General features: G+C 38.7%; 5 protein-coding genes across 7 annotated transcripts in view; 2 read left to right on the forward strand and 3 right to left on the reverse strand.

Annotated features, from left to right (window-relative positions):
• Positions 1 to 4,215, reverse strand: part of LOC123683380 (mediator of RNA polymerase II transcription subunit 13) — a 46,179-nt gene extending 41,964 nt beyond the window's left edge. For all 3 annotated transcript variants that reach the window (XM_045622390.1, XM_045622388.1, XM_045622387.1), the window contains exon 1: positions 3,868 to 4,215. In XM_045622390.1, coding sequence (XP_045478346.1) covers positions 3,868 to 3,936 — 69 coding nt within the window. In that variant the 5' untranslated portion in view covers positions 3,937 to 4,215. The remainder of the gene's footprint in view (positions 1 to 3,867) is intronic.
• LOC123683388 (39S ribosomal protein L50, mitochondrial) lies at positions 4,189 to 5,567 on the forward strand. Its single transcript, XM_045622399.1, has 4 exons — positions 4,189 to 4,328; positions 4,507 to 4,610; positions 5,001 to 5,314; positions 5,393 to 5,567. The coding sequence occupies exons 1-4, from the start codon at positions 4,269 to 4,271 to the stop codon at positions 5,515 to 5,517; spliced, it is 603 nt and encodes a 200-aa protein (XP_045478355.1). The 5' UTR covers positions 4,189 to 4,268; the 3' UTR covers positions 5,518 to 5,567.
• A 198-nt stretch (positions 5,568 to 5,765) lies between these two features.
• Positions 5,766 to 8,067, reverse strand: LOC123683383 (arginyl-tRNA--protein transferase 1). Its single transcript, XM_045622395.1, has 7 exons — positions 7,883 to 8,067; positions 7,702 to 7,828; positions 7,377 to 7,648; positions 7,015 to 7,277; positions 6,802 to 6,963; positions 6,549 to 6,742; positions 5,766 to 6,420 (listed from the first exon to the last, which is right to left on the reverse strand). The coding sequence occupies exons 1-7, from the start codon at positions 7,971 to 7,973 to the stop codon at positions 6,027 to 6,029; spliced, it is 1,503 nt and encodes a 500-aa protein (XP_045478351.1). The 5' UTR covers positions 7,974 to 8,067; the 3' UTR covers positions 5,766 to 6,026.
• A 31-nt stretch (positions 8,068 to 8,098) lies between these two features.
• LOC123683382 lies at positions 8,099 to 11,059 on the reverse strand. The gene is made up of 2 exons (XM_045622394.1): positions 10,055 to 11,059; positions 8,099 to 10,000 (listed from the first exon to the last, which is right to left on the reverse strand). The coding sequence occupies exons 1-2, from the start codon at positions 10,305 to 10,307 to the stop codon at positions 8,163 to 8,165; spliced, it is 2,091 nt and encodes a 696-aa protein (XP_045478350.1). The 5' UTR covers positions 10,308 to 11,059; the 3' UTR covers positions 8,099 to 8,162.
• A 100-nt stretch (positions 11,060 to 11,159) lies between these two features.
• Positions 11,160 to 12,647, forward strand: LOC123683385 (aquaporin-11). Its single transcript, XM_045622397.1, has 4 exons — positions 11,160 to 11,358; positions 11,458 to 11,648; positions 11,892 to 12,305; positions 12,356 to 12,647. The coding sequence occupies exons 1-4, from the start codon at positions 11,294 to 11,296 to the stop codon at positions 12,550 to 12,552; spliced, it is 867 nt and encodes a 288-aa protein (XP_045478353.1). The 5' UTR covers positions 11,160 to 11,293; the 3' UTR covers positions 12,553 to 12,647.
• The last annotated feature ends 36 nt before the right edge of the window (positions 12,648 to 12,683 follow it).

Genomic DNA, 12,683 nt, shown 5'->3' on the forward strand with positions numbered 1-12,683 from the left:
GGAAATAAATAATAAGATGATTAATCGAGAATAGAGACACACCAGTCAAGGTAACAAAGCAAATTCAAAAATTAGATCTAAAATTCAAGAAGAATTGAAAGGATTCTGAAGATTTCCATGAGGAAAACCATTAAGAAAGCATCTTCACAAAATGTAAACAAAACTGAATTGAAAGACAAAAGGAAAACTTCTCCTAGTAAATAATGCAAAACAGAGAAATTTGGACCAGAAAATATTATCTCCAAACAGTTCAAAACTCTTCGACCAACCCCCGTATAGATTTTCCCTCCAATGCACGGGTTCGATCGGAACCCAAGGCCGCCTACGATGAAGCAACAGCCGTCCGGCCCCTCGTGGCATTCCCTTATCGATTTGGAGGAAGGGGGCCACGCCGTCAGCCGGGACGAGAGCGGTGTGAAAAATCTGCGTACAAGAAGGGCCCACCTGCGGCCCCGGAAGGGTAGAGAGGAAAAACAGATTCACGCTCAGCCGGTTTTCGACTCTCCGTCACATCTATCGTCGATCAATAATTCGAATACGTCCCTGTCCCATTTCCAATCCACCCCCTCCGAATCATAGCCGCCTACACATTTCTATGGCCCGATCCAGTTTTGACAACTTCATTAAAATCAGGTTAGAAATTCAACTCGATGGTCCAATTCCACCATAGAGGCTCACAATCGCCACCGATACAGATCGCGGGTCATAGAGCAGACATAATCATCCGATGACGGTGCCGTTTCGCGAAACGTCTTCTTCCTGATACCTCCGCGGGCGGACGCATTCGGTGAGGAATGCGAGAAATCCGCACCAACTATTCCATTCATCCGAGCAGGCCGCTCTACGAGGTGCTCGACAAAAAGCGGTCGCGAAAGGAAGAAGAATTCGCACGTGGTACGGGAGAGACCATCGAGAATTTAGCGATCGGGTTCTATGTCCTCGCGATACGATCTGTCAGCGACAGGTGTGCTAAGGACCATAGAATATACAGATATTCTTATAAGACAAATTTTATTATGGAACAAGGTGAAAGTAAAAGGTAGCAGAATGTTTAAATATTCACGATGAATTTTGTTCTTTATGATATTTAGTTTTCGGCAACAAGAATAACAAGCTAGAATTCTGACTAGTATTTCTTCGTCTTGGGGATCAGAGCTCTTCTTCAAGGCTCTATTCGCAGAAGACGCATGAGATACTTTATCTAGTAATTTGCACTGTTGCCGTGTAGACATGCGAAAAGATGTGAAGAACAGTATTTGCAAATTTATTATGACAAATTAAATTTAACTGAAGATTCAAAGAGCAGAGCTCCAGTACACCGGTTCAATTATAATTCCATGTGAAAGCACAATCATGCAGATAAAATTCGTTCGCGTTTCATTGAAAGTTCGTTCTAAATACTCTGAATTCAAGGAAACAACCACAAAACCACAGAATCGAAAATAGAGAACTGTTGACAAGCGATAGTATCTCTCAATCGACCTTGTTAAGATCGAATTGATATACAATATCATGGGAATCGATAATATTCGACGTATACATGCGAGAAAACGCCTATTATCACAACACAACAGTCTTTAATCTTCATCTGTTTCACCGAACCAGAACGTCAACAACAACAATCATTATAGAATTGATAGAAAACCACTAACCATCTATAGATGCATAGGATCCCCAAGGATCATTGATCGGTAGCAATAATCAACGAATCGATAGAGAACCACAGATGCCCATAGATGCATACCAACTCCAAAGATCATCGATCAGTATCAATAAAAAACGAATCGATAGAAAACCATAGATCGCCCATAGATGCATAGAAACTCCAAAAATCATCGATCAGTATCAAAATCATAGAATTGATAAAGAACCACAGATCGCCCATAGAAGCATAGGAATTCTAAGGATCATCGATCAGTAGCAATAATCATAGAAACGATAAAGAACCACAAATAGTCCACTTATCGATTGCATATCGATCAGATCTCGTAACCCATTTAACGCCTTTTAGCGAAGAGAGAGACGAACAAAGGGTGTCGTTTTCGAGGCAAACACAATCGACTTCGAAAACTATGCACATAAACACGTCGCCAAGGGACGTAACGTACGTAAAACCGACGTTGTCACGTCGTAAGGCTTCCGATGCACCGAGATGCATAACAAAACGACCTTGGGTCGCAGCGATCGAACCGATCGGAAAGAAGGTGGGCGAGGGGGGTTTCGGGACTTCGAAAAATGGGATAGATATTTGAAAAAAAGTCTGAGGACGTAGGAATAATTGTACCTGGGCGACCGACGTTCGGCCGATTGGATCGGAGGCGGCCCCGTGTTCTACATCGCTATCCAAGGATATCGGACAGTGTAACCAAATGTTGCGTTGCAAGTAACAAAAGCTGCATTAAAAATATTGTGTGGAAATCTAGCCGAGAGAAGGTGAAGGAATCGACGGACGTACCGCGCGCGACGTAACCGACGATCCTCGGGACGGCGATCTTCGGCCGTTCTCGATCCGGATCGGCTGTTCAATTTTTAGGATATCACAGATAACAGATTAATTTTGCATATCTGTGACTCACGGCATTCTCGCATAGTACGAAATATCACATAATTGTGAAAAATCTCTAATACTTCAATTATTTGAAGTATTTCGCTAATAATCTTCAAGGTTTCCTATCAGAATACCGGCGACCTGAATATAAAACTAACAGACTGAATTCAAAGCAGCGATTTGTATTCGTTCGTAACTTCAGAATAAACAGTTTCAAGTTATTATTATTCGCAACAGTAAATCGAAACAGCACTTATTTTGAAAGTCAATTCAACTTGACTTGAAGCATAATGTAAACCATTCGTAATGCTTAAGATGTTGCCATTCAAAACAGAGAAGTTTGAAGTATCTTTCGCGTTAAATTTATATTGTTGTTAATCATTTGGGAAATGCTTTAACTTCAAAGTAACAGTCTTATATGATATTTATTCGTCGGTTCCATACAGAACATTCTTTAATAGGGTAATCTTCCCAATAGCAAGTGTATCAATGTTATGAGAAAAGAAAAAACATACGATGATTTCGTGAAGGAGCAAATTAGGTATACAAGTGAAAGTATCATGTTATATTACGGATCTTATATAAGACTATCGAAGAATATGATCGTTTACGAGTAAAACACAAAAATACCTGCATATAAAGCAAGTACGTGCATGTCACAGATAGACCATCGTCATAGAATTAATAAAAATAAAAAAACTTGACGGACCTTTAACGCAAAAACCAGCGATTTGTTTTAAGGATCGCCAGTTGCGGCTGTCGCAGGTACTTGTCAAATAATGGCACAAGTTCTAGACCGTTATTGACCCGGCAACACCGCAGATTTCTCGGTTATTGCGTTCGTTCACTTCACCCGTGAGAGAGAAAGACCGATTTTGGAACACCCGCAATGGTATTAAAGGTTTCACGACAAATAAACAATAAGGAAGACAACAACAATGTAAGAGGAATTTGAGGAAATGATGAATTTTTTTCAGAGTACGAAAGGTGGGAGGTTGCCAGACTTTGCATCTGAGATTGTTTTGAATAAAAATTCGGGGTTTTTCGGGAAATAAACAATTCGATAATTTTAACTTAGATTAGCTATATAGAACGGGAAATCAATTCATTTACATAGAAGAGACGAAATACTAGTAGAAGATAAAGTATCACCGAGACATTCGTGAATGAAAGTCGAAAGAAAAGGAATTTCAAACTCTCGAAATATAACCGAGAATCAAACTGGCGATACGGAGATTCCGATAACGTGTGACACACATTTGTACAGCAGGTAGTTGGAGAATATTAGTCTGAAATTAATAGTATGACCATCGACTTACCAGAGCGAAGAAATTCGTGTGGCAATCTTCTAAACTGGCTCCGTTAGTTTGAAAATTTGGGTGCGTCATGGCTGATCCATTTCCAATGAAACAAACACAGAACAATCACTTAAATCTCAAATACACACCACAAACAATGACATTTCTCGATACTATTTTCCAACTTTCTAGCGATAACTGTAAAATGGCGGATCGGAATCAACAAACCACGAAACTTAGCGCAACGCAAACGAAAGAAGCTCGCAGGCCTGTTAGACATTTCCATTCCTCGGTATCGCCGCTCGAATCTAGCTACGCCATGCGTATACTTGTCACTCTCCTTGCAGCCATTTCTATGATCACGTTGCACACACTTCCGTAGGTCGTAGCTTTGTCCAAACTTTTTATCTAGTCAAAAGAAGATGGCGGCAATATTAAGACATTCTGTATGCAGATTCGGCGAAATTGTAACTCCAGCAACTGTAATTATATTTTAAACACTTATATTTTATCAACACTATTATCTCCGACACTGCTCTATCTTTCCTATGTGCTTAGAATACTCCATTTCATCACAGCAAACACTGAACTATCATTCGATACTGTCACTTACTTTCTCAATGGTTAGAATTCAGTTTTGCATAATTCTTTGTATTTTAGGCTGTCCTGAGGAAATATGCAACTAAAGCCGAGAAAAAGAAAGGAATCGATAGGAAACCAACCCCAACTATTAATTCGACGGCCAAATCCTTAGCTGCTAAAGGGTAAGTATTCGTCCTTGTCAATAGTCCACTGGAACTATCTATCGTTCGGTTGAATTTATCTACTTCTGACGTTGTCAACTGGTTCTTGAATTATGACAAGTATTTCACATTTTCACTTAATCAACGTAGTTAAAGAGGAGATATATAATTTTAAATCATTTTAAAGCTTTTGTGACCGGATTTATCAATCGGAATATTGCTTTTGCCAATTTTTTTCAGTAGTTTCAACAACTTGACAGCGAAGAATAACCTTGATGGTGTTTTTAATCAACACCTTCAGATGGTAGCACCTATCGGGAGTCAATAAATTTGAAACTGCGCTTCCTTATTTTGAATATTTTCAAGTTTCAAAAATTTCAAATTTTTAAAGAAAGTTTTTTATTTTTTCAGATTTTTGAGGCCGCAGAAAGACTATACTCCTCCAAAAGATGTAGACGCGAGTTTGAATGAAATATTCAAAACAGTTTTGGGCGAAAATGTAGAGATTAGCAGTATTTCCCAAAAGACTGATGTTTTGAAGGCCTGTTACTCAAAGTTCCAACATTGTGTACCGAATTCTTTACTGAGGACAGTTCAAACATTGGATGATATCAGAGAGTTCTACAGGACACCAGTAGATACCTCTACACCTTATGATAAATTGAAAAATATGGAACTACCAGAAAACTTACATATTCAAAATGATTATGTCAGATTCCATCCAGGTAAGAAGGTCTTCTTTTCATTAAAATTAAAGTTACATCTTAAATAATTTCGTCTATAAAAACACAATTTTTTTTTAGAAACTGATACAAAATACAACGGTCAGACTGCTTACAATGGAAGGTCAACCATAGTAACAGGGTTAAAATATAAAGACAAATATGCTGGACATATTCAAAAGCCCAATTGGCAATTCAATAGATAGTTGAATGTATTTTTTAAGATATTATTGAAAAAAATAAAATAAGCGTTTAACATCCAGTTTTTATTTACTGACTTGTGAAATATCATAAAAACTATGTCTCAGAGGCTCATAACAACAGTTGAGAAGCGTTTATTTTAAGGTGCAACAGTTTATGCCATCACATATTCCCAACATATATTTTTACATATTCTTTGGAGGAAATATCTATTCAAGATGAAGAGGAAAAAATATTTCTCAAATAAAAAATGAAGTGGATTACAAATGAAACAAAATTTTTTTGCATTATACAAAATTTCATATAAAACAATACATATGAGGGATCTGTTAGAAGGTTCCAAAATTAAAATGAAAAGTCTTCCTTTCAAAGGATGAACCATATCACCTACACTTTTTTCAAATTCAATAACACTTATTCTAATATATAATATAATATTGGATTAAAAATAAAGTATACACGATTAAAGTATTAGCAAATTCTGTTTGGTCAGCGTAATATTTATTATTGCCGTTTAATCTACTATCAATACCAAACTTTTCACTGTCTTCTTTCCTATCAAGTCACCCATAATCTTAAACTCCTCCTCACTATCTAAAGTTCTCTTGAATGTCTTATAGCTCAAAAGCATATTCCCTGCAATTATCTTTAACGAATCTAAATCTTCACGAGTGCACTCTTCAGGGTCACTTGCCGACTGATCTTCATTGAATCTACAATATTTGGTTTTATCCAGTCGATCCACACATTTTTCTATGGGGCACCAATGGCAAGTTTCGGGGCATAGGAGATCGGAAGGGTGTAAGTTACCCTTGTACCTCATTTTTCTGCAGGAGTGCACGTAAAAGCCCATGTAATAGTAGGGGATTCCTAGGGTAGGGTACAGCTCCCTCGCAAACTGGACTTCTCTGGAACAGAAATAATTAAATTTTGCATGAATCTCCTTTGTACCCTTGTAATTACTCAAGTAACATACTGTGAAAACAGATATATGTGCTACTGTCGATGTAATATCATTTATATTAATAATACTCACTTTAGAGCGCCATACGTGCCTAAAGTCAACTCCCTGTAATCAGGATCATAAAAAAAATAAACAGCGCTCACACACTTTGGCAAAATGTCGATGACACCGACTGCAATCAACTTATCGTCAAGCCAATACTGTTGGTGGTAAGAACCAAATGCAGGTACTCTGGGATTGCCCTTGTGATCAGGATGCACCTGGCGCTTGAAATTAAAAAAAAATACTTGTACAATTTTTACATCAGGAAATTTCTATTCCGTACCTTCAGAGGTGTCTTAACCAAGAACCTTAAAAAGCCTTCCAAGCTGTTCTTATGGGGTGGATCATTGTGTATGATATTCTGGTACTTTCTGTACAAGTCGAACTCCAACCTTTCGTATTTCTTCCACTCATTAGGGGAGTTGGTGGGATCTATCAATTTCAACTGAAATTCTTAGAAATAATAAGGATTCAAAAACACTGGTTGTCTCCTTACAGTTAATTTATGTTTGTCGTCGTCCCCAAAATCGTTTAAGAATTCCTCTAGGCTTTTACCCTCAGATTTTGAAGGTTGGGGTGCTATGTTCTGACAGGGGCTTCCCAACTTCTTTATTTTTTTTTCCTGTCTTAAAATTTTTGCCTTTTTGCATGGTGGTCTGTTCGGATCTGGGCCAAGGCCTGTTTTGACAGCCCTCTGTTTGAAGGTTGGGTTAGTATCAGATTGTGCAACATTGATATCTGTGTTGTTCTGTAAAACTCCTAAAAAAAATAGATGATCGATAAATTATTGATAATTATATAAATTAAAGAATCTATGTCACTTGTTTGAACATAATTTGTTCTCACTAAAACCAATACCGGATATTGTTTGGTTTTCATCTGTTTTATCTTGGTTTTCTTGATCAGTATTTTTTTCTTTGGAATCCCTCTCTTTGATTATTTCTTCAATATTATCAGATATCTTTGGACACTCCCTATCATTTATAATTCGTTCTTCACAGCCTTCCTCGGTCTCATTCTCAGGTTCCTTTTTTTCCCTTTCTTTAAGAATTCCAGTTTTCAAAAATCTGTTCAGTTTTTTCATCACTTTCTTTTGTGATTTGGTAGGTTGAAATTCTAATGAACGACACCTACAAAAACAAGGAATTTACTGAGAGAAAAGTGAAAAATGTAGAATTGAAACCTTATCGTATATAACGGACAACAAGTTTCGTCCATGACAGGTTTATAACAGTAATGGCCAGATCTTCTCCACCCTCTGTCTATCAAATTCTGGTACTCCTCAACTTTCAAACTGTGTGCCCACATACCTGGAAGCACTCTGATTATAATTCAATCATGAAAAAATTTTTTTGGAAATGCACCAAACATTATGCTGCCAGAAGGACTTTTGCAGTAGCCGCATTTTTGCTGGTCCTTTTTTGGATACCAACTAACTAAACTTGGGGAAGCCATTGGAAACCTTAATCAGAAAAAGTACCAGCAGAATAAACGGCAATGACACAGTTTCGCTGACATTGAAAATACAAACACAACCTTGATTATGTCATCTGTCGAGATTGACATTAAAATGACAATGAATCATAGTAAACCATAAGAAAGGGCAATTGGGAATAAAAAAGTTAGAATTTTAATTGAATTTCTTTATGACAATTCTTTCGGATAATTTCTACCATACATGTTACCGTATTTACAATCGTAATAAAGGTTTTTATCTCTTGGATCTCTGCCAATATAGCTCGCTTTAGACTTCTCGCTTTGAAAAGTTTTACACAATTTGAAAAACCATAGATTTTCCATAAAGAAGACCAAAATAGCGATGCCGTTCCCGATTCCCCAAATAGCAAATGGTCCCTGCACGTGGTAAACACTTAGTTTTTCCTGACCTTGATCAGCATTTCTTATGAAGTACTTCAGCCTTTCAAACTTGTCCTGAAACTCAACAGTGAGAGTGTACATCAATCCAGCCTCCACGAACTTTTTTATAAACTTATCGAAACTTCTCCTAAATGGATTTCCCTTGTTCATCACCACAGCCAAAGAATAGAAGTTGATTGGCTTGTCTATTATAAATAATTTCACTCGTTTCACCCTAGAATCTATATCTTCCTCTCTAGACTCCTCAAATCTGTTCAGCATGTAATACTGAACGAAGAGTTTAGTAAGAGGAGTGCAGGCCTCCTTGTCCTCGACTTTCTTAAGCCAAAACATCGCCGTATCGTTTTCGTCACTGGAGTACTGATACCTCCTGCAGATGTCGTCCAAACAGTCGTCGTTATCAGACTTTTGAAACCTCTCCAGGTACTCCTCGAGTCCACCGATCACCAGGTTAGATTCTACGATTTCTTGTTCGTTATGGATCTGGTGCTCCTTCACGGCTTTCGTGAGGACGTTGATGAGGTAGCTGGAGTAGACGCAGGTCAATATTAGACCAAACAAGAGTCCACCAAGGAATACCAAGCGTACAACTGTAATAGTTGGTGTTTTGTAGACAGAAGAACTTATAAGAAGCTGTAGAGAGGTTAAAAAACCACCAGATATACTTTGGAGGTAGGGGTTATCCCCGAAATACCTGGAGAAGGTAACTATGAGCCCGGCTAACAAGATAAAAACCGCAAAGATGATGGACCATAGTAAAGGGGCGAAGATGATGGTCAACACCCTCCATTTTTTAACATTGCCAGCTATGGGTACCACCCAAACCAGAATCGGAGACTTGTAACTGTAGGTAAAGTCGAAATCCTCCAACCTATCAGCTTCTGGACCCACGTTCCCGATACCAACCTTGAGGGTGTTGATAATCTCTGCAAAGTTACCGTTCCAAGTTCCATTAACTTTATCCCCCCAATCTTTAGCGTCCTTTGTGACGTTTATGGAGAAGGTGATGTTGTTATGTCTTCCCATCTCTTTCAAGAGCTTGATCTCGATACCCTTATCTTCGTTTATGACGAATGGTTCGTATTTCATAGCTATGGCTTCTATTGTGCAGTTCTTGAAGGTCCTGGGTATCCTGCTCCTCATCAAGGCTCGCAGCCTTGTCTGATGGCCAGAGTTCTTGCAAGACCCAGTGGAGACAAACCTACTCTTCTTCAGGCAGAGCCCTGGACCTAGCAACTTCAACTGGAGGACGTGGACCCCCAAGTTGTCACTCTCAAGGTCGTGCTCGATCACGATCACCTTCAGCATGTGATATTTCCACAGCAACGAGAATAGTTCAGTCAAGGAAAGCCCTACAGGGTGGCTCCAGTATAGGAGAAACTCAGCGAAAGGGTTGAAAGTGGTGGAGTTGAAGACGCTGTGCAGGCTGCTGTCCAAGGTTTCCAAGTTTCCGGCTATTATGACGAAGAAATTTGTGGACTCTTTGGGGACGAAGTTTTTTCTGCATGTTTCGGAATTAGTTAGGTTGGATTCTTTGAAGCATATGGTGGATGATTGGAATTCTGGGTGTGGAGGTTCCCCTAGGAGTTTTAAAGTAGCATTTCCTGAAAAACTTCACTTTAAAAAACAAGTAGAGGAAAAAGTGTGTAACATTTTACCTTCTTTGTTCAAATATCTGATAACCTTGTTCTGCAAATCTTCTATTTCACCTTGATTTCCTGTGACAGTTAAGCTGATCAATGATCTGTCTGTGTATCTGAAGGTCTCCTTGATCACAGTTTCCAGGCATTCAAATGCTGCAGTAGGGATACTCATGAAGATCGATATGTTCTTATAGACATATGGTGGAGTCTGAACAAGTTTGACAGGCACTAGAGGAAGTAAGTACCAAAAAAGATCTTGCAGGTGCATTTTTGAATATATTCGAGGTATTTTTCAGAAATAATAGTTGAAATGAGAATAGTCGAAAGAAGGATTGCATGTTGATGTAGGAAGGCACAATAAGATGAACATGTTTGATAAGGCAGTCAACATGAATACTGTTTTAACATCATTAATACTTTCGTTTTATTTGTTTCTTTGGATATTTGGATGATGACTATTTGATTATTAGGGTTGCTAAATAAGGGTGTTATCTTTGGGGTATGTCAGGTGTTATCAGCAACTATAGATTTTTTTAGTAGGAAAGTAGAAAATTACGAAATGAAATCGTTATATGACTTTAAATAGAATTGTGTTCTGGATTCCATTGAAGTAGCTTTGATTTATTTATAGTTTTCGAAATTAAACTTTTGATATTATGCTCCCAGACTGAAAATTTCACAGTTTACTTTTTGGGTACAATATAATAAAATATCCAATCGGAAATAGTTTTTTCCACCAACAAATCTTTTTCTTGACAACTTAAAAGCTGAAGGTTTGAAATTTGAAGAGAAATCTAAATCTGATCAGTGAATTTTAAAGGCTAAAATATTGAAAACTTCAGTTTTTGCGAACCTGACTGAACAGAATCACGAAAATCAAAATGAGTATAGCCACTATCGTACATAACACAATATTGTCACCGCAAAGTCCCAACTTCAATAGTTTGGGAGTTATAAATTTTCCAATATTATTTTCTTGAATGTTAGAAATGAAATTGGGATTTTTCCTTAAAACAGAAGGAGAAAAACCTCCTCCAACATCGGGAGTCCCGTACTCCCAACAAAAACACTTGTTAACCAGTTTTATAAATAGAGTGGACCGAAGCTCTAATAATAACATTCCACCTAACTAGTTGTAGGTAAATATATATATCGGATTTTACTAATGTAGCGCTTCTCCGGATATTCGGGAAACCAAATTCGCTTTCCACATGTCTTCAACCTGATAAACCAGCGAAATAACAGAAGTTGGAGATGGCTAGAAGAATGGCCACCAAGGTGTACAGGCTGTTCAGGAATTTGGGAGTTGTAGGATATAGGTGAGAGCCATTGTGAGTGTGTTATCTAACACTTTCAACCTTGACCAATTTCTCTACTTCGAACGAGCTAAAAGATTTCAATGTTTTCGATGATTCCAGCTCGAAGAAGAACATCTTCGGTATCCACCCTTTGGTCGTATCTACCGCCTACATAGGGTTGTCGATCGGCCTCTGTTATCTCCTCCGGAGGGCTGTCAAAAGCTGGATGAGCGACAATGTCTTCAGGGACATCTTGCTGGAATTCCTGACTACTTTAGAGATGTGCATTTCCTTCTTCGAATTGATCGTAGGTGAGTACCAGGATTTTGGATAAGTTTGGTGACGTGGCATTATCTCATTCCTCGGAAACTTTGAGAATTTTTTGGCAACGTTTTGGACTCGTGTTTCAATTGGACTAGCTGTCTTTGTTTGTGTTTTTTCGCAAAATTTTCTCATAAATCTAAACATCGTTTTTGAAGTGAAACCAGAATATCTTGAAACATACCAAACGCACAAAATCAAAACTCTAAAACCCCATCTATAACATTTTGCAGTTACTGAAAATTGGGGCATCGAAGCCTATGCCATATTCCTCTTCCTCCTGGTTCTTATTTGGGAAAGAACGTGGACAGATGCCTCAGCCTGCCCTTACACAGCCTTGGAGGAGGTCATCGAAGGCCAGAGGGACTACTCCAACGCAGCCTTGAGGGTGTTTGGTCAGCTTGCAGGTGGTTTGGTCACCTTCTCCTTGGTGCAATTATTTTGGGCGATGGAGCTAGTGCACACCCACAAAGGAAAGGCTTTCGAGGACTGTACTGCCGATCTGCAGGTGCCTATGTGCATGGGGGCCTTCATCGAAGCCTTGGGAACCTGTCTTTGCAGACTGGTCGGACGATGGTTGAGTTTTACAGGGAATAAGTTCGCCAGTTTGATCAATGCGTTGTGCACAACAGTAATTGTTGTTGCCGGTAAGTTTTTTGCTCTTTAAAGTAGCCTCAGATGATAACTCCTTTTCTAGCCTTTGACACGACTGGGGGCTACTTCAATCCAGCCCTGGCCACTTCCCTGAAGTTAGGCTGCGAGGGAAACACCTTCATGGAGCACTTCGTCACCTACTGGGTTGGGGCTGTGATTGGATCTGTTGCTGCTTATTACATCTTCAACAGCCAGAAGGTTCAAGATTACCTGGAGGGTTTCAAACCCAAAACGGAATAAGCTTCCGATATATACTCTATTTACAATTCGCGTCTTCGAATGTACATAATTTTCTTCGATTCCATTCAATATTTCCAATAAATTTTCGACCGACAGTTTGGAGTTTCAATTTTGGGACTACCCACGAGTAA

Source organism: Harmonia axyridis, chromosome 6 (assembly GCF_914767665.1).
Source record: "Harmonia axyridis chromosome 6, icHarAxyr1.1, whole genome shotgun sequence".
Classification (NCBI taxonomy): Eukaryota; Metazoa; Arthropoda; class Insecta; order Coleoptera; family Coccinellidae; genus Harmonia; species Harmonia axyridis.

Bases quoted from the DNA above. Each gene is read 5' to 3' on its own strand.
- LOC123683388 (XM_045622399.1), top strand. From the start codon at position 4,269: ATGGCGGCAATATTAAGACATTCTGTATGCAGATTCGGCGAAATTGTA. The intron at 4,329-4,506 runs GTAATTATATTT...TTTGTATTTTAG, and splicing joins AAATTGTAACTCCAGCAACT to GCTGTCCTGAGGAAATATGC. The intron at 5,315-5,392 runs GTAAGAAGGTCT...ATTTTTTTTTAG, and splicing joins TTATGTCAGATTCCATCCAG to AAACTGATACAAAATACAAC.
- LOC123683383 (XM_045622395.1), bottom strand. From the start codon at position 7,973: ATGGCTTCCCCAAGTTTAGTTAGTTGGTATCCAAAAAAGGACCAGCAA. The intron at 7,649-7,701 runs GTTTCAATTCTA...TTGTTTTTGTAG, and splicing joins TGTCCGTTATATACGATAAG to GTGTCGTTCATTAGAATTTC. The intron at 6,743-6,801 runs GTACGGAATAGA...TTTAATTTCAAG, and splicing joins TGGTTAAGACACCTCTGAAG to CGCCAGGTGCATCCTGATCA.
- LOC123683382 (XM_045622394.1), bottom strand. From the start codon at position 10,307: ATGCACCTGCAAGATCTTTTTTGGTACTTACTTCCTCTAGTGCCTGTC. The intron at 10,001-10,054 runs GTAAAATGTTAC...GAAGTTTTTCAG, and splicing joins CAGATATTTGAACAAAGAAG to GAAATGCTACTTTAAAACTC.
- LOC123683385 (XM_045622397.1), top strand. From the start codon at position 11,294: ATGGCTAGAAGAATGGCCACCAAGGTGTACAGGCTGTTCAGGAATTTG. The intron at 11,649-11,891 runs GTGAGTACCAGG...AACATTTTGCAG, and splicing joins CTTCTTCGAATTGATCGTAG to TTACTGAAAATTGGGGCATC. The intron at 12,306-12,355 runs GTAAGTTTTTTG...CTCCTTTTCTAG, and splicing joins AACAGTAATTGTTGTTGCCG to CCTTTGACACGACTGGGGGC.